General features: G+C 44.8%; 1 protein-coding gene across 7 annotated transcripts in view; it reads right to left on the bottom strand.

Annotated features, from left to right (window-relative positions):
• The window catches only part of vps13d (vacuolar protein sorting 13 homolog D), a 270,295-nt gene that overhangs the window by 13,042 nt on the left and 235,799 nt on the right, over positions 1-21,454 (bottom strand). For all 7 annotated transcript variants that reach the window (XM_070860204.1, XM_070860201.1, XM_070860202.1 and 4 more), the window contains one exon: positions 2,063-2,194. In XM_070860204.1, coding sequence (XP_070716305.1) covers positions 2,063-2,194 — 132 coding nt within the window. The remainder of the gene's footprint in view (positions 1-2,062; positions 2,195-21,454) is intronic.

The following is a 21,454-nucleotide window of genomic DNA, read 5'->3' as shown; positions in this document are numbered from 1 at the left end:
CTATGGACGAGGTCACTCCATGACCTGAACCTTTATTCACAGGACCAAGAAGTAATGACCCTGCGTGGGAACTCCCTTTATATGCCTGGATGACCAGATGAGGAGTGTCTCCCACAAGTTCACCACCTGTGGTCAAGGTGTGCATTTCTTATGTATATACAGTGTTGTAGCGTTGTTACATAAAGGTTACATACATGATAGCGAAGGCTGCAGATCATACTGTATTGTAAGGTACACATCATGTAGTGAATCTGTACTAATGTATATAGGGAGATCAGAAAGATCTCAACCTGCTTCGACTGTTGGTGAGCGCAGAGTCTGTGTGAAAGTAGTACAGTGCCGCGGGTCCAGCAATCCGATTATAGAATTAGACAGTGGTGGAAACAGAATTCACAACACTGTATAAAAGGGAAGTAGATAAATATTTGAAAATTAAATGTTTTATAGAATATGGGGGAAAGGCAGAGGATTGCAATTAAATAGCTAGCTTTTTCAGAGAGGCAGCACTTCTATGATGGCCAAACGGTGTTGCAAAATTGTATGATTCTATATGCAATTCTTGTAAGCAGTAATATGAACTGCAGCTACGTTGCAATTTACATAAAAATTCAATTAATCAAATTTTGCCCCATAATCCATCATATTTTATGGATTGACATTATTGTTTTACAGAAACACAGTTTCTATTACTAATTTCAGCAAATACACCTATTATATCTGGAGAATTCCGTATTTCCAGCAGGTTGCATTGACAAACCTCACTATCGCACTCGCACGGAGTATAGGTTTTTAAGGGTCCCTCACCTCAACACTGCTTCTGTCAACCTGCCATGTCTTTTACCACAAGTCTTGCTCATCAAGCAGCTCTGAGACAAGCTTACAATTACCAACATATATATTGCACAAAATCTCATTAATTAAAAATAACTCTCAAAACTGGACCCCTATTGTTATTAAAGACATAAAACACAGATAACAGGCTCACTCTTAAGTGGGTAACAAAGATACTCAAAGCTGCACTGTCCAATTTTTGTTAAAAAGAAATTAAACACCAGGAAAAACCATGTGATGATTCAGCACCAAAATATTCACAAAAATAATCGGAAGCTCATGGGTGAAAGTTGGAATCAGCATTTTGTTCACAACTCATCAAAATGGAATTTCCTGCCACAGTCCACTTAAAAACTGTGGTTTCATCTCCTCTCTCTCCCCCCCCACCCCCCGAAGAACTGCAGCAGCATTACAACCAGAGAGGAGCTCTTAAAATTCAATTTGACAAACTTTACACTTTAAGGTAGTAAAATCCCGATGGATTTATATTATTATTTGCCAGAAGTGTATTTATTTTGGTAATACTCATTTCAGCCAATACATTTGTAATGTTCAGAGAATTCTCCATTCCCGGCAGGTCATGATAGCACTTGTTTTACAAATTACATCACATCGAGATTAGTTCTTTCTCCGGTCCTCTCTTGAAGGTAGCGACCCTTGCAGCTCTTTGATACTTTGTCTCATCTAAGTGGCGTTTCTGCATGTGTGGGTCTAAGCAGTGAATGATAGCAGGCTATTTTCCCATGGATGGCATCACAGACAAGCCCGATTCTATCCTTACGCATACACATTTTCTAGTTGGAGTTACTAGCTCGTACTCAGGAACACAACCTACTTTCCCCATCCTAGCTCAGGGGTGCTGAGGCCTATTGTGGCCGCCCTGTGCCAACTCAGCAAAGATCAGTGGTTGGACCTGGGTTTTTCTGACACAGTATGTCTCAGTCCCACACCAAGCAACTATCTTCCAATAGGTGATGGTCTTACCACCTTAGCTATTGGGAGATAGCCAGGGTAGACAGAGTGAGAAAGGAGACGGTTATCTAAAAATGCCCAGAAATTGATTTATTCTCCTCTTGGTGACTTGGGCAACTGTGTTGTATAGGGTTACAATGACTTGATGCAATATCAGATGAACAAACTTATTCTGCTGTCCAAAACAGAACAAGAACCAGTGTTGTTTAAGCACCAGAAGAAATTGGCTGATGGTGAAGACAAGATACTGATAACTTACAATTCAACCTGAATGTTGTCAGTCACTCTGAAAAGCTGCTCCTGCCCTTCGGCCTGTTTCTCAGAGTATCGGGGCAGAAGGCCATGGGGACCAATGCAACAGCGCGGTTTTCGAACTCTTTGGATAAGCATTCTGTTTGAAATACAAGAGAGAAAATATCAATTAGGACACCTATTAGGACGGTATAGATGGTTGTCATCCTGTCATTGAGTTCGTGATTGTTGCCTTTATTGAGGGTTAGCAGTTCACGCTGAACAAACCTGAATGTGGCATGGATTGGTGCCCTTCTGCATTATCATGCCAAGAGGACGCAGAAATCAAGCGCAGGCGGCAAACCAGTCCCACCCAGCCGGTCCCTCAACGACTATCTGTCCCACCTGTGACAGAGACGGTCATTCTCGTATTGGACTGTTCAGCCAACTAAGAACTCATTTTAAGAGTGGAAGCAAGTCTTCCTTGATTCCAAGGGACTGCCTATGATGATGATCGGTATTATAGTGCACAGCACATCATCTTTATGCAAGGTCTTTGTGTTATAGTACATATGGTCAAAGTAAATGGCAAAATGTCACAAAACACTGCATTAAGGTGCTGTGTTATAATTATGTGACCTCTGGCTGATCCTTCAGTTGTTTTCCACTATATTTAATTGTGCCTCTGAGATAGCATTCGTAGAATTCTGCTAATGCTATCTCAGAGGCACAATTAAATATAGTGGGGAAAACAACTGCAGGATCAACCAGAGGACACATAATTAATGGGTAGACAATGGTTAATTAACCAGAAGTCATATGTGGTCTCTCTCCCCTCCTCCCCACCCCCCAGCCTTTTCTTTAGTAATCATTTGCAGTCTGACTGGAAAACACAATTAATAGTCGCAGAAAACACGAAAAAAATACTGCAAGCGAACAAGGGACAAAAAGTGCTGCATTGGGGTGCAAACCAGTTACCAAAATTGAGGATCAGTAGAAACTTTTCTGTATGCTTGCCAGCTCGGATAAGTGTCTGTAGTATAATGGAGTTTGTTTTCAGGCCCAACAGGAACTTGGGACACCACATTTGAATGTGAATTCTAACAAACTTGCCATTTCCTTATGATCTATTTATAGTACCACCTGCACCTGTCTTTAATAGACCTACATTCTCCCTTAGCACACTCATTCTCTTAAATATATTTATAAAAACTTTTACCATTAGCTTTGATATCCCTTGCAAGTTTTAATATTCTCCTTTTTGCACCCATTACTTTTCCTTGCTGCTTTTTATAGCTCTTCCGGTATGATAAATTTCCACTTTTCCTTGCCCTTTCTCCATAACTTTTTAATAGGTTTTCAAATATTCACATACTTCCCCTTAGCCACTCTCACCAGTGTTTCTGTTGGGGCAATTCAGGTCCTACCAATTCTCTGCATAAAAAAAAAATCTCCTAACCTCTCCTCCCTTTGTGTTTTGGTGAACTGGAAGGAAAACCGCTGCAGAAAGTGATTGACAATGCATTGTAGGACAAGCGAAAAATAATAAAAACTGAAACAGAGACAGAGGAAATGTGCAACACGAAAAGGCATCAAAAATAGAATTAAAAGCAACACTGCAAGAAATAAAGCAAACAACTAAAAAACCAAAGGTAGAGGCAAATATTAAACAAGGGCAAGGAATAAATAAAAAAGCAATTGAATCAAATGTCAGCAAAATATCCACACAGATAATAAAAGGGATTAAAACATATTGGGCCCAAGTTTCCACACGCGCCTAGAACGGCGCAGTCCTGACCCGGACGCCCGTTTTTCGCGCCACAAAGTGCGCCTAAAAAAATCCTCCGTATTCTCCACCTCCCTGCAGGTCCTCTGGCCCTCGGCGCGGCGCGGCGCAGCGCAGCAGGAGCTGTAGGGGGCGGAGCCAGGTCCCTGCGCTGAAAACAGTGCCGGGGCCTCTGCACATGCGCGCTACAGTGGGCACGCAGTAGCTCCAGGCGCCCGAAACTGTGTGGGAGGGGCCCGAAGCACGCAGCCCCTAGCCCTTGCCCAATGGCCTCACTGGGGCTGCGTGAATAAGGCTCCTCCCACGGCCAGCTCCTGCTTCCCCTCCCGCCCAGACTTGACACCCGCTCCCCACCCCCCCCGGACCGGACCCGACACCACCCCCCCCCCCGGACCGGACCCCCGCTCCCCCCCGCCTCCGGACCTGACCCAATTCCCGCTCACGCTCCCCCACACCCCCGACCCGACTCCCGCAACCCCCCCCCCCCGACCCGCGCTCCTGCTCCCACTTCCCCCCCCCGCGACTGGACCCGACCCGCGTTCCCGCCCCCCCCCCCCACCACTGGACCCGACCCGACTCCCGCTCCGCCCCCCCCCCCCCCCCCCCCCGACTGGACCCGACCCGACTCCCGCTCCCCTGCCCCCGGACTGGATCCGACCTGACCTGACCTCCCTCCCTCTCCCTCCCCCTCCCCGACCCAACGCCACCTACCTGTAAATCTGGTGCTGGGGACGGGCCCTGCCCGAAGTCTCGGGCCGACCTGTTCAGCCTTCGGTCCCAAAAGGCCTGCCTGAAGCACTTTCACACAGGTAGGAAGATGGTTTATTTAATCTTTTCTTTGCTTATAAATGTTTATTCAGGTTGGATTTATTTGTATAATATTTGTATAAGTATAAATAAGGATTTATTGTAGAATTTAATGACTTCCCTTCCCCCCCCCCCCCCCCCACCTCGTTCTGGACGCCTAATTTGTAACCTGCGCCTGATTTTTTAATGTGTAGAACAGGTTTTTTCAGTTCTACAAAAATCTTCACTTGCTCCATTCTAAGTTAGTTTGGAGTACGTTTTCACTGTGGAAACTTTGAAATCAGGCGTCAGTGGCCGGACTCGCCCCCTTTTGAAGAAAAAATTCTGTTCCAAAGTGGAACTGTTCTACCTGACTAGAACTGCAGAAAAAAAAATGTGGAGAATTGCGATTTCTAAGATAGTCTGTTCTCCACCAGTTGCTCCTAAAAATCAGGCGCAAATCATGTGGAAACTTGGGCCCTAAGAGTGTATAAGACAAGGAAGTAAAGTGAAATGATTAAGGAAGAACACTTCCACCTTTTGGGTAATTACAGTTCACAAGGTCTTTTTACAGGTGTTTACAAGTGTTTAAAATAGCTCCCAATCCAAATCTGCCCCTATATGTTTGTGAGGAACACACTTCAATTCCCACCAACACTCTCCTTTCCATACTGTCTCTGGAGTAAGGAGGTCATAATGTGGCTCTCAGATGAAGTTTTATACATTTGCTCTGCCTGGCTGGGCTGGAATTGTGAATTTCCAGGCCAAGCATTTTAGGTGCCCCTGATTATTTGGGGCTGTGCCCCTAGCTGACTAGTTCAGAGGTTACAAGATCAGGTACAGAGATTAATTTTTGAAGACATTATATAAAAGAGAACAGATGCTCATTGCAATAAAAGTCAAAAAGGCCCGTGTATTTGAAGGGTTAACTTTTCCACATTTGAGCACTGCACCCTGACAGCTTGGAAATTCTGAGAGAGAAAGACTAGCTGGAAAGCTAGAAGGAAAAGTGAAGTCAAACACCTCTGTTGCAACTCAGAGTGAAGGGAGTTTATGGTCTTAAGCCTGACAGCCACAGCTGTGGGCTGGAACAGGAGCAGCTGGACAGACATGTTGAAAGACTGACGTGATACACGAACAAATGCCTTATTGATTTTCTGAAAGGCTGAACACTACAGAGCTTTGTACAGAGAACACTCAGGGCTCAGTGAATAGCTAGCGCTCTCCTGTGTGAACAGTGAGAGCTCTCCTGTCTACAGACAAGGTGGTGTGTGCAAGTCTGCAGTTTGTAAGGCAGGTGCACAGCAAGTACTTTTAGCTGAAGACTTATTGTTGTATGAGAGTTCAGCATGGGAGACTGGACCTCAATGGGTGCTGAACCCAAGCATCCAGCCCATACACCAAGTGCAGTATCTTGGTCAGCAGAGCACCTGAACTGTGTGCGCTACAGAGTAGCTGACAAGTGAACACTGCTGACTACAGTAAATAAGAGCTGATTAGTTAGAGACATAACTATACAGAGTACATCTCGCGTAGTAACTGCACGTTTATTTTATAAAATCAGTAATGATATAAGAGCACAAAAGGACATATGGTTCATCAAGCCTACTCCATTCAGAGTCCATGTATAATTAATCTCTGAAGGATTTGCTTCCCAAGCCACTCTATTCTAAGGCAGAGGTGTCGCGGTGTCAGCCTTGGCTCAGTGGTGACACTCTTGCCTCAAGAGTTCAAAAGATCTGGGTTCAAACCTTACTCCAGAGATTTTACATAATCTAGCCAGACACTTCAGTGCACTGTCAGAGGTTCTGTTTTTCGGTGGCGATACTTAACTAAGGCTCCATCTGCCCTCTCAGGTGGATGGAAAAGATCCCACAGCACTTAGCACTTTAAAAAAAAAACAGCAGAGTTCACCCAGTGTCCTGGCCAATATTTATCCCTCAACCAACACACCAAAAACAGATTATCCGATTATTTATCTCACTGCTGCTTGTGGGACCTTGCGGTGCGAAAATTGGCTCCTGCAAGTGACAACACATCAAAAGTACTTCATTGGCTGCGAAGGGATATAGGACATCCTGAGGTTGTGAAAGGCACTATACAAATGCTAGTTCTTTTTCTTTCTTTCATTATGTGGCCCTAGGGGTACATGTGGCCCGGGGACCCTGGCAATCCAGCCATTGTAGCCCAGGCCCCTCAGTTATAATTGCGCTTGTATTTCTTATTTGCTAGCTTGACCTGTTTGCATTTCACAGGCCTAGAGATTTGGAAATGCCTGACTGTAGTATTGTTGCCTCGTTGATGGATAATTCCTAAATCAAAACATTACGATCAGCAACCTGAGATCGATGCAAATCAATGGGGACAATCATTTGTATGTATATCGAGTTACTGATACTAACATTTGTTTTGATTTAGGTTTCTTCCATTAAACTCTGTGCCCCTTGAAGCTCCCTAGTACACATTTGTGGCGCTTCGGAGACAAAAGCTTGGATATTTCTGCTCTAAGGGAGAACCTAGATCCTCTTTCTGCACCACTGAAATAATACCAGTGTTAATTTCTCGATAACCTTTGATCCTCCTTCTCGACAGATATCCATCCAGCTCCTGAATTAAAAAACTCTAGGAGCCTGTTCCACATGTCCACTATCCTGCAAGGCAATGCTTTTTTACAATCTCTCCAGGCTTGTGAATTTTGAACTCATACCCTGTGGTGTGCTCACTGTCCAAGTAAAATAGCTTGCTACAATTTTATACATGCTTTTATATTAATGACCTGTATTATAGCTCCTTAGCTTTTTCTCCAATGAAAACAATTGAGCGCCTTTTTTCATAACTTGGTCCCTGAATTGGTGCTGAAGGGCCGATGTCCCATCCATCAACCTCAAGGGTGCTGGGGTAAGACATAAAACAAGAGAAAACCAGGGAAATAAGTGTTATACTTAAATTTAAAAAAAATATTTATTAGTTAAGTGCTGCTTTAGGACTTGTGGTGGGAGGGATACTGAAGTTCAGGCAAAAAAAAGGTTGTCAGATTTTCAATCAAAATAATTTGGCTGACCTGGAAAAGTCATGTGTTGTATTTATTGGGTGATTAGATGTTCCAACATCAACAACTCTGAATGAGACATTAACAATTTTAACTTATATTGCACTGATCAAATCACTGGCTTTGAAATGACATCCTGTGAATATTATGCATTGTCATGAAGTTGCCTTGCCTGTTATTTTAATGAAGGTGTTGGCCAATTAAAATAGCTCAGCTAAATTGGGGACAACAGAATTTCATACAAGAGCGTGAAGCACTCGCATGCATATTCACATGAAAGGGTCAGGCAAAGTTCAAAGTGTGGTGGATTGCGGAGGTGGTACGTAACGGCTTAATGCAGTGCGAGACAGAGCATAGGACAAGTTTCAATGAGGGGGGGGTGCTTCAGAAAATATTGTTTGATCTACTTAAGATCAGTGATTTTCATGTAGAAATTAGACGATTTCCCACTGTGTGACAACAATGAGCACCATGCAATAAGTACATTATTTATTGATCCTCAGTTAAAAACAATGTCAGTACAAGGGATACCTGCTAGCTAATATGCAACTACAAAACAGGACTGCGGGCCTTATTGCACTAAAGCAGGTGTGGTGTAATAGTGCAAGGGTTACTTGTGGCCCAGACAGTGTGTGTTACTGTTGGTGTGAGGGGGTTAAGTGGGACACAAATTGTCTTTTGTGTGTAAACTCTTGGCTGAAGTCGGCTTACTCATTGGCTCCTGCCCACTATTCAGCTCTGCTACACGCCTAACGACATGGTTCAGCTGACGGTCAGCCTTAGCCCTGGCCACAGGCCAGCCTGCAATCAGTGGGACAAATACTCCCTTTCATATTGCTTGTGTGGCTCATATTCTCCATTTTCCACATGCCTGTTGGATTTAGAGAGCAGAAAGTAAAACACAGCATTCCTGGGCTGGCCAGCAACACGTGGGCCTCCTTTTGTTAGTCTGGTAAAGCAGCCCCATTCTGTGGGCTGCGGGATTGTTAGTTCAGCCAAGGGACTGTTTGCTCCAAATGGAAATCAGGAGAGTTCAGCAGGAGGCCACAGAAGCAGTATACAGTGAACAGGCCAATCCCACAGTCCCTTGTTAGCACAGGGTAACTTTCAGAGCTCCTTTGCTTTGTTTATTGCGGCTCTATCCCATTTACACTGCTTTATATCTCAATTTAAAATCTACTATGAACCTAGTCAGTAAACAGGGCCTATTAACCAGCAGAGTACTGAAGAAGGGCTTCAATGCAGCAGGTCTCAAGTGTTAAGTTTGCTTAAAACAATGACCAAATATGAAGGAAGGGAAAATTCTAAAATCAACAACTAAACAGGTAGTCTGATGATTACAGCCACTTTTGAAATCCATTACAATAATTCCCAACATTCTTTTGTTTCGTTCCAACTATTTCTGTTGGTACATGAAATAAATCAGAATTTCTCCCTTTCTTTCCCAAAAGGAACTGATTGATGGGCACTGGCATGCCTCAATAACCTTGGCCAAGTTGATATTTTTCATAGTCAAGTCTAGAAAGCGAGTTATTTGACTACGGAAGCATGAGACGAGCACCTGATTCTGTGCTCTGCCAACTGGAGATAGTAAGTGCTAGTGACACCGTCAAGGATGCTAACTTACTGTAGTTACTGAGCCTGACACTGCAAGGCTGCACGCTGAATGGCCCAGCTGATCAGAGCTCCTCTTTGAATAATCCACCCCAAAAAAAAGCAATTTAATTATAGTTTAGCTTCATCCACAGAAATGATGGAATAAATCCAGATTGTGTGACCTGTACTTAGCATCTTTTAAATAAATTACAAAAAAAACTGTCAAGCAGCACCGTGGCTTCCTGCTGATACTCTGGGGCAGGAAAAGCGCAGAAATGAACAGAAAAACAAATCCTTCTCAATGTGAAGGTAGTGACTTTTATTGGGGTATGGCTCCACAGGCACCTGCAGGCCTCTAGTACCTCACCCAAATGGCTGGTCAGCAGGCTAAGCAATTGCAGGAGCACCACAGTTGAGCCTGATTTCACTATCTCCTCACCAACTATTTCTAGCTAGGATCAGAAGCAGTAAATATTCTGATTTTCCTTTCCTTAGCCTCAGGGCAAAGAGGTCAATTATAGTCCCTCTACTGCTACCCCAGGTCATTTCAGCTAACTCAGTATAGACCGTAATCAGAGACCTTGTGAGCTATATAGTTCAGCACACACTAGCTTTATAGGTATGAGGCAGCCAAGCTTCTATTTCAATATTGCAAAACAAAAGGGATTTAATGTTGATGTGTGCCCACCGCTGCTGTATACATGAAGCCTAATCTTATTTCTTTCAAAGTTGGAAGTACAATAATACAAACGATACTGGAATAAAAGATCAGGTTCACAGAAGTGCTTCTTGCACATAAATAATGACCCTACCAAGTAATCAATCTTTGTATCCGTCATGTTCCAGTGAATTCTCTCCAGTATTTAGGGCCATACATTTTTTTTTTTTAAAAAGTGCAGTTTTCACAAAGTTTCCGAAACTCCACAAAGTCGGATATAGTGTTGGGTGCAAACACGATGATGCAGTATTTTATATAGGTTTAGCTATTGTACAACCCTATCAATCGTGCTTGTAGAGTTGGGTGCACCTGCACAGCTACATCTCAAACTTGCCTCAAAACTGTAAGTCAGTTTTTTTTAGTTGAACGAAAGCAAAATACTGATGCTGGAAATCTGAAATAACAGTAGTGTATGCCGGAAATAGTCAGCAGGTCAGCCAACATCTGTCGATGACCTTTCATCAGTTACCTGTTTCTCTCTCTCTACAGATGCTGCCTGGCCTGCTGAGTACTTCCAGCATTTTCTGCTTTTAAGTTGAACTTGAAGTTCAATGTTTGATATGCTTCGGAGGATTACTGCACGCACCAGGCTTTGCTGGTTCCTTCAGGAACATTTTTTTTTGTGAGCTAGATTAAGTTACCACTCAATTGGAGTACTCTATGACTTTTCCTAAGGATTCCCTCACTGCTAATCACTAGTAATAGAGGATGAGCTGTTTAGCTAATCTTTGCTTGGTAATAAGGTTTTCAGAGTGTGAATTCCATAAGAGTCAAATAATTGTCTCAGCTTCTGCTATCTGACTGGAGTGTCAGCTGTGGCTCAGTGGGTAGCACTCTCGCCTGTGAGTCAGAAGGTTGTGGGTTCAAGTCCCACTCCAGGGGGAAAACTCGTGATTTGGTGAAACAGCAACAATGGGGTATAGGTTCAGGTTATCAGCAGAATGAAAGGGACATTCGAAGAAATGCTTTCACACACAACCTTATCAGAACATGGATATACCCCAAGTGGCAACTGAAGCAAAAACCATATCATTTAAAAGGAAATGTTAAAAGGATATGGGCTATGACAGAGAAATAGGACTAGAGTAGATAACACCAGTTAAAGAGCCAGTATTGAAGCAGGCATGATAGCAGAATGGGCTTTTCAGTGCTGTAATTTCTTTTGCTTCTACAACTTTTGTTTTAAGATTGGATGAGTCATAACTGAACAAAACTGACATCCATTCTATTGGGTGCAAGATGTACTGTTTCCATATTAATCAATTGCTTAGCCACGGTAATATCCATAAGACACTCTAACAAGCGTCTGAGATCATCTTGCTCTTGAACCCTTTACATGACAACCTTCACCAGTGTCATCACTCATTATGCTTACACACCCAAACCATGTGTGTTATCTTAGTGATTGAATACACCTCAATTTTGAGCAGTCCAAATTTCTTTCATTGTGTTATTTTTCTAAGCCCAAAGATCTAGAAATGAACAGAATGAGTCACTTCTGCAAAAACAATGTTTTTTTCATCTTCTACCCCAAGGCATTATATTTCATTATTATACAACAGTACAGTTGGAACCAAAATTTCATGTAGAGAGTTTGGTTTGCAAGGGGAAACTCATTTTCCAGATCAACTACAACTTGCAGGACCAGAATTTTTTTGATTTAATTACTGCACCTCCCATCTTCCGAGATTGTTCTGCAAAGATGTACAAATGTATTCACTTGCTCCAGTTAAGGAACTTGTATCTAGGGAGCACCTTATCAGCGACAAGCCTCAATCACTGCTTCTTGAATAGGAATGTCTAACCCCATGCCTAACTCATCTCAAAATAAGCTAGTAAATAGCTTGATTTCTACAATATTGATTAAAAAACCATGCCTCCTCCAAAATTTTCAATATTTCAACATCAACAATCTGCTGAGAGCTGTCTCCATCGAGATTCCACCGTAACCGTGGGGATGTATTTTGGTCACTCCCTCTTTTGTTTGCTCAGCCTGATTATCACTTTATCCAAGTCAAATTCTGCCACAGACCCAGCCTCGGGAATAAGTAGATTATATTTCTATTAAGTATGTGGGTTAGAGTTCCTGTCCAGGTAAGATGGCCTAATTATAGCCCACCTACTTTTTCCCAGTTCCCTCTCAGCACTTGGAATTTTAGCTATCAATGTCCTCAGCTTTCTGCCTCAAACTTGTGACTTCATCTCACAGTACGCTCGAACAGTATGGATGGATTCATAATGACACGGTTTAGCCTCCATGCATGTAGAAAGACAAATATAATGGATGCTGACTGAAGCAGAATACATGTGTCAACATGCACAACCTTTCAAAGCAAATGTTAACAAGAGAACAAAGTCAATAAATGCAATAGCTCACTACATAAACTTTGAGAGCTGGATAGAAACCAAAAACTCTTATTGAAGGTGAAAAAACAAAAAGGAATAGCCCAAGGATGGGGTTAAGCACATTACGAGGAGGGCAATGATTTATGTAATTTTGTAGCTGTAGAGTCCTTGAAATTGCTCCCCACCAAAATGACAACAAAAATGATTCACTGATAGATAGATGTAGAACAAATGAATTCAGGAGCTTTGTTTTTTCTAAGTTTGAATCACTCTTTGAACTAGTTTCTATTTTTGTCTTAACATCTCTGATTGTACACATGACTTATGCTCTGTTGTCATATATATATATAAAAAATATAAATATATATAATAGATAGAATCAATAGTTTTGGAAGCAGCATGGGTTTTGCCCATGATCCATGAAACAATCATTTGGAGAATATGTCTCTTTGTAGTCTTTGCTCCCAGGCTCTGGGTCAATTGTATCTGTTTTACATCGATTACTTTATTATTCTGTAGGCACATGCCAAACCAGGAACATGTCCTTGTCTCACCTTACATCGTGATCCATTCCTGGTAAGAAATGGTGTGCTCACCTTTTATATTCACCATTCACCTCAGAGTGGGAAGTGAACCAACCCATGAATGCCATGTGAATGCCTCAAGCAGAAGAATACTCAAATTGAAAACACATCTTTAGATGACTAATTTTCAATTTGTGAGAAAAAGGTCGACAAATTTATGAATCAAGGAGACAATTTTACATTTGGATGAGAAACAACTGACATTGGGAAATTAAGAATTACTGCGCCAACTCCTCCTCAACACATTATTTTGCCCACGAATTCAGAACTGTGGAACTCCTCACTTCTTTTTTATTCTCTTCCAATCGATAGGTTTTTAAAATCTCAATCTCAGCATCCATTAATAACCACTACAGGCTGGACCTCCCTTATCCGGCACCACCCCTCGTCCGGCATAATTAGGGCGGCCGGGGGCGCATGCGCAGAACGCAGCCGACCACCACCCCGACTTTGGGGCCGCGCCGGCACCCGGCCCGTCAACACTTCGGGCCTGCCCGGGGCGCTGACCTCCTCCTCCTCCTCCCCCCACCCCTCCACCCACCCTCCTCCCCGACCTCGGGCCGCTGACCTCCCCTCATAAGAACATAAGAAATAGGAGCAGGAGTAGGCTATACAGTCCCTCGAGCCTGCTCCGCCATTTAATATCATAGCTAGTCCGATCATGGACTCGGGTCCACTTCCCTGCCTGCTCCCCATAGCCCCTTAAAATTTAAGAAACTGTCTCTTTCTGCCTTAAATTTATTCAATGTCCCAGCTTCCACTGCTCTCTGAGGCAGCGAATTGCACAGATCCATAACCCTCAGAAGAAATTTCTCCTCATCTGAGTTTTAAATGGGCGGCCCCTTATTCTAAGATCATGCCCTCTAGTTCTAGTCTCCTCCATCAGTGGAAACATTCTCTCTGCATCCACCTTGTCAAGCCCCCTCATAATCTTATACGTTTCGATAAGATCACCTCTCATTCTTCTGAATTCCAATGAGTAGAGGCCCAACCTACTCAATCTTTCCTCATAAGTCACCCCCCTCATTTCTGGAATCAACCTAGTGAACCTTCTCTGAACTGCTTCCAAAGCAAGTATATCCTTTCATAACTATAGAAACCAAAACTGCACGCAGTATTCCAGGTGTGGCCTCACCAATACCCTGTGCAATTGTAGTAAGACTTCCCTGCTTTTATACTCCATCCCCTTTGCAAGAAAAGCCAAGATTCCATTGGCCTTCCTGATCACTTGCTGTACCTGCATACTATCCTTTTGTGTTTCATGCACAAGTACCCCCAGGTCCCGTTGTACTGCAGCACTTTGCAATCTTTCTCCATTTAAATAATAACTTGCTCTTTGATTTTTTTCTGCCAAAATGCATGACCTCACACTTTACAACATTACACTCCATCTGCCAAATTTTTGTCCACTCACTTAGCCTGTCTATATCTTTTTGCAGATTTTTTGTGTCCTCCTCACACATTGCTTTTCCTCCCATCTTTGTATCGTCGGCAAACTTGGTTACGTTACACCCGGTCCCTTCTTCCGTCGTTAATATAGATTGTAAATAGTTGGGGTTCCAATACTGATCCCTGTGGCACCCCATTGGTTACTGATTGCCAACCCGAGAATGAACCATTTATCCCTACTCTCTGTTTCCTGTTCGTAGCCAATCCTCATCTGGCAAAATCCCTTATTCGGCACAGGCCTGGTCCCCGAGGGTGCTGGATAAGGGAGGTTTCAATCTGCACTGGATTTACTTCAACTCTTTTCAACTTAGATGGTGTCCTGCACAATGAGCCCTTGGCCCTTCACCCAGGTTTCTAAATATAAAGGAACAGGTTTCTACTGGCACTATTACGCATATAAATGACACTTTCTAGTGACTAACTGAACCTGTGGGGCTGGATTTTCCGGTCTTCTCTCCGTTTTTCGCCGCAGATTGGCAGCAATGGCAGCGGTGAAGTGTTCTGGCGGGCAGTCAGCCTCCAGCGCCCCGCAGCGATCCTCAGGTCTGGTTTAGTGGCGGCGCTGAGCAGCACCGCCCGGAAGAGCTGCGCCTGGTGTGCAACGCTCCTGGTTGCGACACCGGCGTGAATTTGGAATATTGCCTGACCCGTACGCTGCGAAGCGTGCCCCGCACTGACCGCCTGGAAAATCAGGGCAGTGCAACCATCCCGACAGCGGAAAGGTAGGTACTGGACTCCTAAGATAAGTGTGATTGTTTTTTATTTTCATTTTTTTTGCGAGTTGTGTTGTGGTGGCATGGACAATATTTTGGGAATGTTTTTGTGGGGTGTTTTCGTTTTGGTTTCCCCCCAGGCGTCTTTCGGAGCGCTCCCGGCTCGGCTCTTTAGCTCGGGAGTTTCCCATCCTTGCACCCAAGAGAGGTGTGCAACATAGAAAATAGGTGCAGGAGTAGGCCATTCTGCCCTTTGAACCTGCACCACCATTCAATATGATCATGGCTGATCACTCCCTCAGTACCCCTTTTCTGCTTTCTCTTCATACCCCTTGATCCCCTTAGCCGTACAGCCACATCTAACTCCCTCTTGAATATATCCAATGAACTGGCATCAAAAACTCTCTGTAGCAGGGAATTCCACAGGTTAACAACTCTCTGAGTGAAGAAGTTTCTCTTCATCTCAGTCCTAAATGGCCGACCCCTTATCCTAAGACTATGTTCCCTGGTTCTGGACTTCCCCAACATCGGAAACATTCTTCCTGCATCTAACCTGTCAGTCCCGTCAGAATTGTATACGTTTCTATGAGATCCCCTCGCAACCTTCTAAACTCCAGTGAATAAAGGTCCAGTTGATCTAGTCCCTCCTCATATGACAGTCCAGCCATTCCTGGAATCAGTCTGGTGAACTTTCACTGCACTCCCTCAATAGCAAGAACGTCTTTCCTCAGATTAGGAGACCAAAACTGAACACAATGGGCCCAAGTATCGGGCCGCGTCGGACCTGGACGCCTGTTTTTCGCGCCAGAAAGTGCGCCCATAAAAAACTTACAGATTCTCCGGCTCCCTGCTGGTCCTCTGGAGTCGGGCGCGGCGCAGCACGAGCTGGAGGGGGCGGAGCTAGGTCCCTGCGCTGAAAACAGTGCCGGGACCTTTGCACATGCACGCTACAGTGGGCGCGCATGTGCAGTAGCTCCAGGCGCCCAAAACTGTGTGGGAGGGGCCCGAAGCACGCAGCCCCTAGCCCTGGCCGAATGGCCTCACTGGGGCTGCGTGCATAAGGCTGCCTCCCACGCCCAGCTCCTGCTTTCTCCCGACCCGACCCGACTCCCGCTTCCCCCCCCCAACCCCGGACCGGCGCTCTCTCTCTTCCCCCCCCCCCCCCCCCCACTCGACCTGACCTCCCTCCGCCCCCACCCGCGCTCACGACCCCCCCACCCGGACTGGACCCAACCTGACCTCACTCCCCCCGCCCCCGACACAAACCGACCCGACCTCCCTCTGTTCTCCCCCCCCCCCCCCCGACCCCCGCTCCCTCCTACCCGAACCAACCCGACCTCCCTCCTCCCCAACCGCCCTCCCACCCCCCGGGACCCGACCCGACCTCCCTCCGCCCTCCGCCCCCCCCGCGCTCCCGACCCAACACCACCTACCTGTAAATCTGGTACTGGGGACCGGCCCTGCCCGAAGTCCTGGGCCCGGCCCATTCAGCCTCCCTCCCCCTTCTCCTTCTCCACCCCCCACTTCTCCTTACCACCACCACCTCCCCCATCTCCTTCCCCTTCTCCTCCTCCCCCCCTTCCCCTTCTCCTCCTCCTCCTCCTTCCCCCCTTCCCCTTCTCCCCCCTTCCTTCTCTCCCTCCGCCCCCTCTCTACACCCCTCCTCCCCCTCCCCTCGCTGTCAGAAACACAGACACTGAGAAACAGAGAGTGAGAGACACACAGACAGAGAGATAGAGACACTGACAGAGACACACGGGGGGGGGGGGGGGGGGGGGGGGGGGGGGGGGGCATACCAGCACGCTGTTGGAGGGCTCCCGGTGCTACAGTCGGTAAGTAGAAAAGGTTTTATTTATTGATTAAAAAAAAAATTATTTCTTAATAAATTTTTTTGATTGATTTATTGGTTGATTTTATTGATGTTTATATCATTTATTATTGATGATGGCTCTTTATTTGTAAAACTGAAGTGTTTAATGTTTGTAAACTTCCCTTTAAACCCCCCCCCCCCCCCCCCCCATTCCCTACGCCTGATTTTCTAAAGTGTAGACAAGGTTTTTTCGAGCGTACAAAAATCTTCACTTACTCCATTCTAAGTTAGTTTGGAGTTTTCACTGCCGAAACTTTGAAAACAGGCGTAAGTGGCCGGACACACCCTCTTTTGAAAAAAAAAATTCTGTTCCAAAATGAAACTGTTCCAACTGACTAGAACTGGAGCAAACTAAATGCCGTGAATTTGAATTTCTAAGATACTCCGTTCTACACCAGTTGCTCCAAAAAATCAGGAGCAACTGAGGCCGAAACTTGGGCCCAAAATTCCAGGTGAGGCCTCACTAAGGCCCTGTACAACTGCAGTAAGACCTCCCTGCTCCTATATTCAAATGCCCTGGCTATGAAGGCCAACATACCATTTGTCTTCTTCACTGCCTGCTGTACCTGCATGTCAACTTTCAATGACTGATGAACCATGACACCCAGGTCTCGTTGCACCTCCCCTTTTCCTAATCTGCCGCCATTCAGATAATATTCTGCCTTCGTGTTTTTGCCCCCAAAATGGATAACCTCACATTTATCCACATTATACTGCATCTGCCATGCATTTGCCCACTCACCTAACCTGTTCAAGTCACCCTGCAGCCTTTTAGTGTCCTCCTCAAAGCTCACACCACCACCCAGTTTAGTGTCATTTGCAAACTTGGAGATATTACACTCAATTCCTTCATCTAAATCGTTAATGTATATTGTAAAGAGCTCGGGTCCCAACACCGAGTCCTGCAGCACTCCACTAGTCACTGCCTGCCATTCTGAAAAGGATCCGTTTATCCCGACTCTCTGCTTCCTGTCTGCCAACCAGTTCTCTATCCACGTCAGTAAATTATCCCCAATACCATGCGCTTTGATTTTGCACACCAATCTCTTGTGCGGGACCTTGTCAAATGCCTTTTGAAAGTCCAAATACACCACATCCACTGGTTCTCCCTTGTCCACTCTGCTAGTTACATCCTCAAAAAATTCCAGAAGATTCGTCAAGCATGATTTCCCTTTCATAAATCCATGCTGACTTGGACCGATCCTGTCACTGCTGTCCAAATGCGCTGCTATTTCATCCTTAATGATTGATTCCAACATTTTTCCCACTACTGACTGATGTCAGGCTAACCGGTCTATAATTACCCGTTTTCTCTCTCCCTCCTTTTTTAAAAAGTGGTGGTACATTAGCTACCCTCCAGTCCATAGGAACTGATCCAGAGTCGATAGACTGTTGGGAAATGATCACCAATGCATCCACTATTTCTAGGGCCACTTCCTTAAGTACTCTGGGATGCAGATTATCAGGCCCTGGGGATTTATCGGCCTTCAATCCCATCAATTTCCCCAACACAATTTCCCGCCTAATAAGGATATCCTACAGTTTCTCCTTCTCACTAGACCCACTGTCCCCCAATACATTCGGAAGGTTATTTGTGTCTTCCCTCGTGAAGACAGAACCGAAGTATTTGTTCAATTGGTCTGCCATTTCTTTGTTTCCCATTATAAATTCACCTGAATCCGACTGCAAGGGACCTACGTTTGTCTTCATTAATCTTTTTCTCTTCACATATTTATAGAAGCTTTTGCAGTCAGTTTTTATGTTCCCTGCAAGCTTCCTCTCATACTCTATTTTCCCCCTCTGAATTAAACCCTTTTGTCCTCCTCTGTTGAATTCTAAATTTCTCCCAGTCCTCAGATTTGTTGCTTTTTCTAGCCAATTTATATGCCTCTTCCTTGGTTTTAACACTATTCTTAATTTCCCTTGTTAGCCATGGTTGAGCCACTTTCCCCATTTTATTTTTACTCCAGACAGGGATGTGATCTTTAAATGTTTGCCATTGTTTATCCACCGTCAATCCTTTGCCAGTCTATTCGAGCCAATTCACGTCTCATACCGTCGAAGTTACCTTTCCTTAAGTTCAGGACCCTAGTTTCCGAATTAACTGTGTGACTCTCCATCTTAATAAAGAATTCTACCATATTATGGTCACTCTTCCCCAAGGGGCCTCGCAGAACAAGATTGCTAATTAGTCCCTTCTCATTACACATCACCCAGTCTCGGATGGCCAGCTCCCTAGTTGGTTCCTCGACATATTGGTCTAGAAAACCATCCCTAATACACTCCAGGAAATCCTCCTCCACCGTATTGCTACCAGTTTGGTTAGCCCAATCAATATGTAGATTAAAGTCGCCCATGATAACTGCTGTACCTTTATTGCACACATCCCTTATTTCTTGTTTGATGCTGTCCCCAATCTCACTACAACTGTTTGGTGGTCTGTACACAACTCCCACTAGCATTTTCTGCCCTTTGGTATTCCGCAGCTCCACCCATACTGATTCCACATCATCCAGGCTAATGTCCCTCCTTACTATTGCATTAATTTCCTCTTTAACCAGCAACGCCACCCCGCCTCCTTTTCCTCTATGCCTATCCTTCCTAAATGTTGAATACCCCCTGGATGTTGAGTTTCCAGCCTTGGTCATCCTGGTGATGCCAATTACATCATATCTGTTAACTGCTGTCTGCGCAGTTAATTCATCCACCTTATTCCGAATACTCCTCGCACTGAGGCACAGAGCCTTCAGGCTTGTCTTTTTAACACACTTTGCCCCTTTAGAATTTTGCTGTAATGTGGCCCTTTTTCTTTTTTGCCTTAGGATTCTCTGCCCTCCACCTTTACTATTCTCCTTTCTATCTTTTGCTTCTGCCTCCATTTTATTTCCCTCTGTCTCCCTGCATAGGTTTCCATATCCCTGCCATGTTAGTTCAACTCCTCCCCAACAGCACTAGCAAACACTCCCCCATGGACATTGATTCCGGTCCTGCCCAGGTGCAGACCGTCCGGTTTGTACTGGTCCCACCTCCCCCAAGAATTTGAATCCCTCCCTTTTGCACCACTCCTCAAGCCAAGTATTCATCTGAGCTATCCTGCGATGCACCACAGAAATCAGAAAATTTGTAGATAAAAATTTAAAAAAAGATTTTAAAGGTTTCTACAACAACCTTGAATGTAGAAAAAAGTGCTCGACAGTGGCATAATCAGACAAAAATGGACACAGGAAAGGAGATATCAGGAGGGGTGAAGAAGGTGGGTTTTAAGGAGGGTTTAAAAGAAAAAGACTTGCATTTATATAGCGCCTTTCATGACCACCGGACGTCTCAAAGCACTTTTATAGCCAATGAAGTACTGTTGGATTGTAGTTGTTGTTGTAATGTGGGAAACACGGCAGCCAGCTCCCACAAACAGCAATGTGATAATGACCTGATAATTTTGTTTTTTGTTATGTTGATTGAGGGATAAATATTGGCCAGGATACCGGGGGATAACTCCACTGTTGTACTTCAAAATGGTACCATGCGATCTTTTACGTCCACTTGAGAGAGCAGACGAGTCCTCAGTTTAACATCTCAACTGAAAGCCGACACCTAAGATAGTGCAGCACTCCCCTCAGTACAGCACTGGAGTGTCAGCCTAGATTTTTTGTACTCAAGTCCCTGGAGTGGGACTTGAACCCACAACCTTCTGACTCAGAGGCGAGTGTGCTACCCACTGAGACTCAGCTGACAACAGGAATACTGGTAAATTTAAATACAGGCAACTCTTGATTATCCGGGTCCCTTGGGGATTGGGCTATGCCAGGTAAACGATTTCTCCGTTAGAGCGAGTTGACATTATAAAGTTAAAACTTCAATGAATACATACTGTGCAATCAGCTACAAACAGTAACAAGGCAGCTTAGCATGGACATGACCAGCATGCATGCAGGTAGCCTCGAGGAGGAGATTGTCTAGCTCCAGGGTTCTGGAGCGCTGCCTTCCCGGGCAGAAAGGACTCAGATGCCAGCGGCCTGATGCCTTCCCAGGCCGAAAGGACTCGACGTCAGCGGCGGCCGCAAGAGACAGCGGCTGCAGCAGCGCGCACACACGGAATTTTAAATGCTGTTACAACGGTTTCCCATTGCATCCATGTGCGGATAATCGAGAATTGCCTGTAATAATTTCCTGTCTTTGGCCCTCCTACGGGAAGGATGCCCAGGATGTGCCATAGATGTCACAGGTGTCCACCATCCTTATGTAAATTATACCATCCTAGGATTTGGTACAAAATCAATGCTGAACCAGTCTGCTGGGCAGAAGTCTTCAAAACGCAGTACGAATCCAGAACATTAACTGTTTGTTCTCCCCCACAGATGCTGGGTGACCTGTTGTATGCTTCCAGCATTTCTGTTTTTGTTTCAGATTTCCAGTACTTTACTTTTTATTTAAGGATAGTCACTATTTGGTCTTTAGACAACTAAGAAGCTAGCTGAACAAGTTTGAGGTCTGCATGACCAGCATAAGCACAATTCAGCATAAAA

Source organism: Pristiophorus japonicus, chromosome 18, assembly GCF_044704955.1.
Source record: "Pristiophorus japonicus isolate sPriJap1 chromosome 18, sPriJap1.hap1, whole genome shotgun sequence".
In the NCBI taxonomy this organism is placed as follows: Eukaryota; Metazoa; Chordata; class Chondrichthyes; family Pristiophoridae; genus Pristiophorus; species Pristiophorus japonicus.
This window is presented reverse-complemented; position numbering and strand designations above follow the sequence as displayed.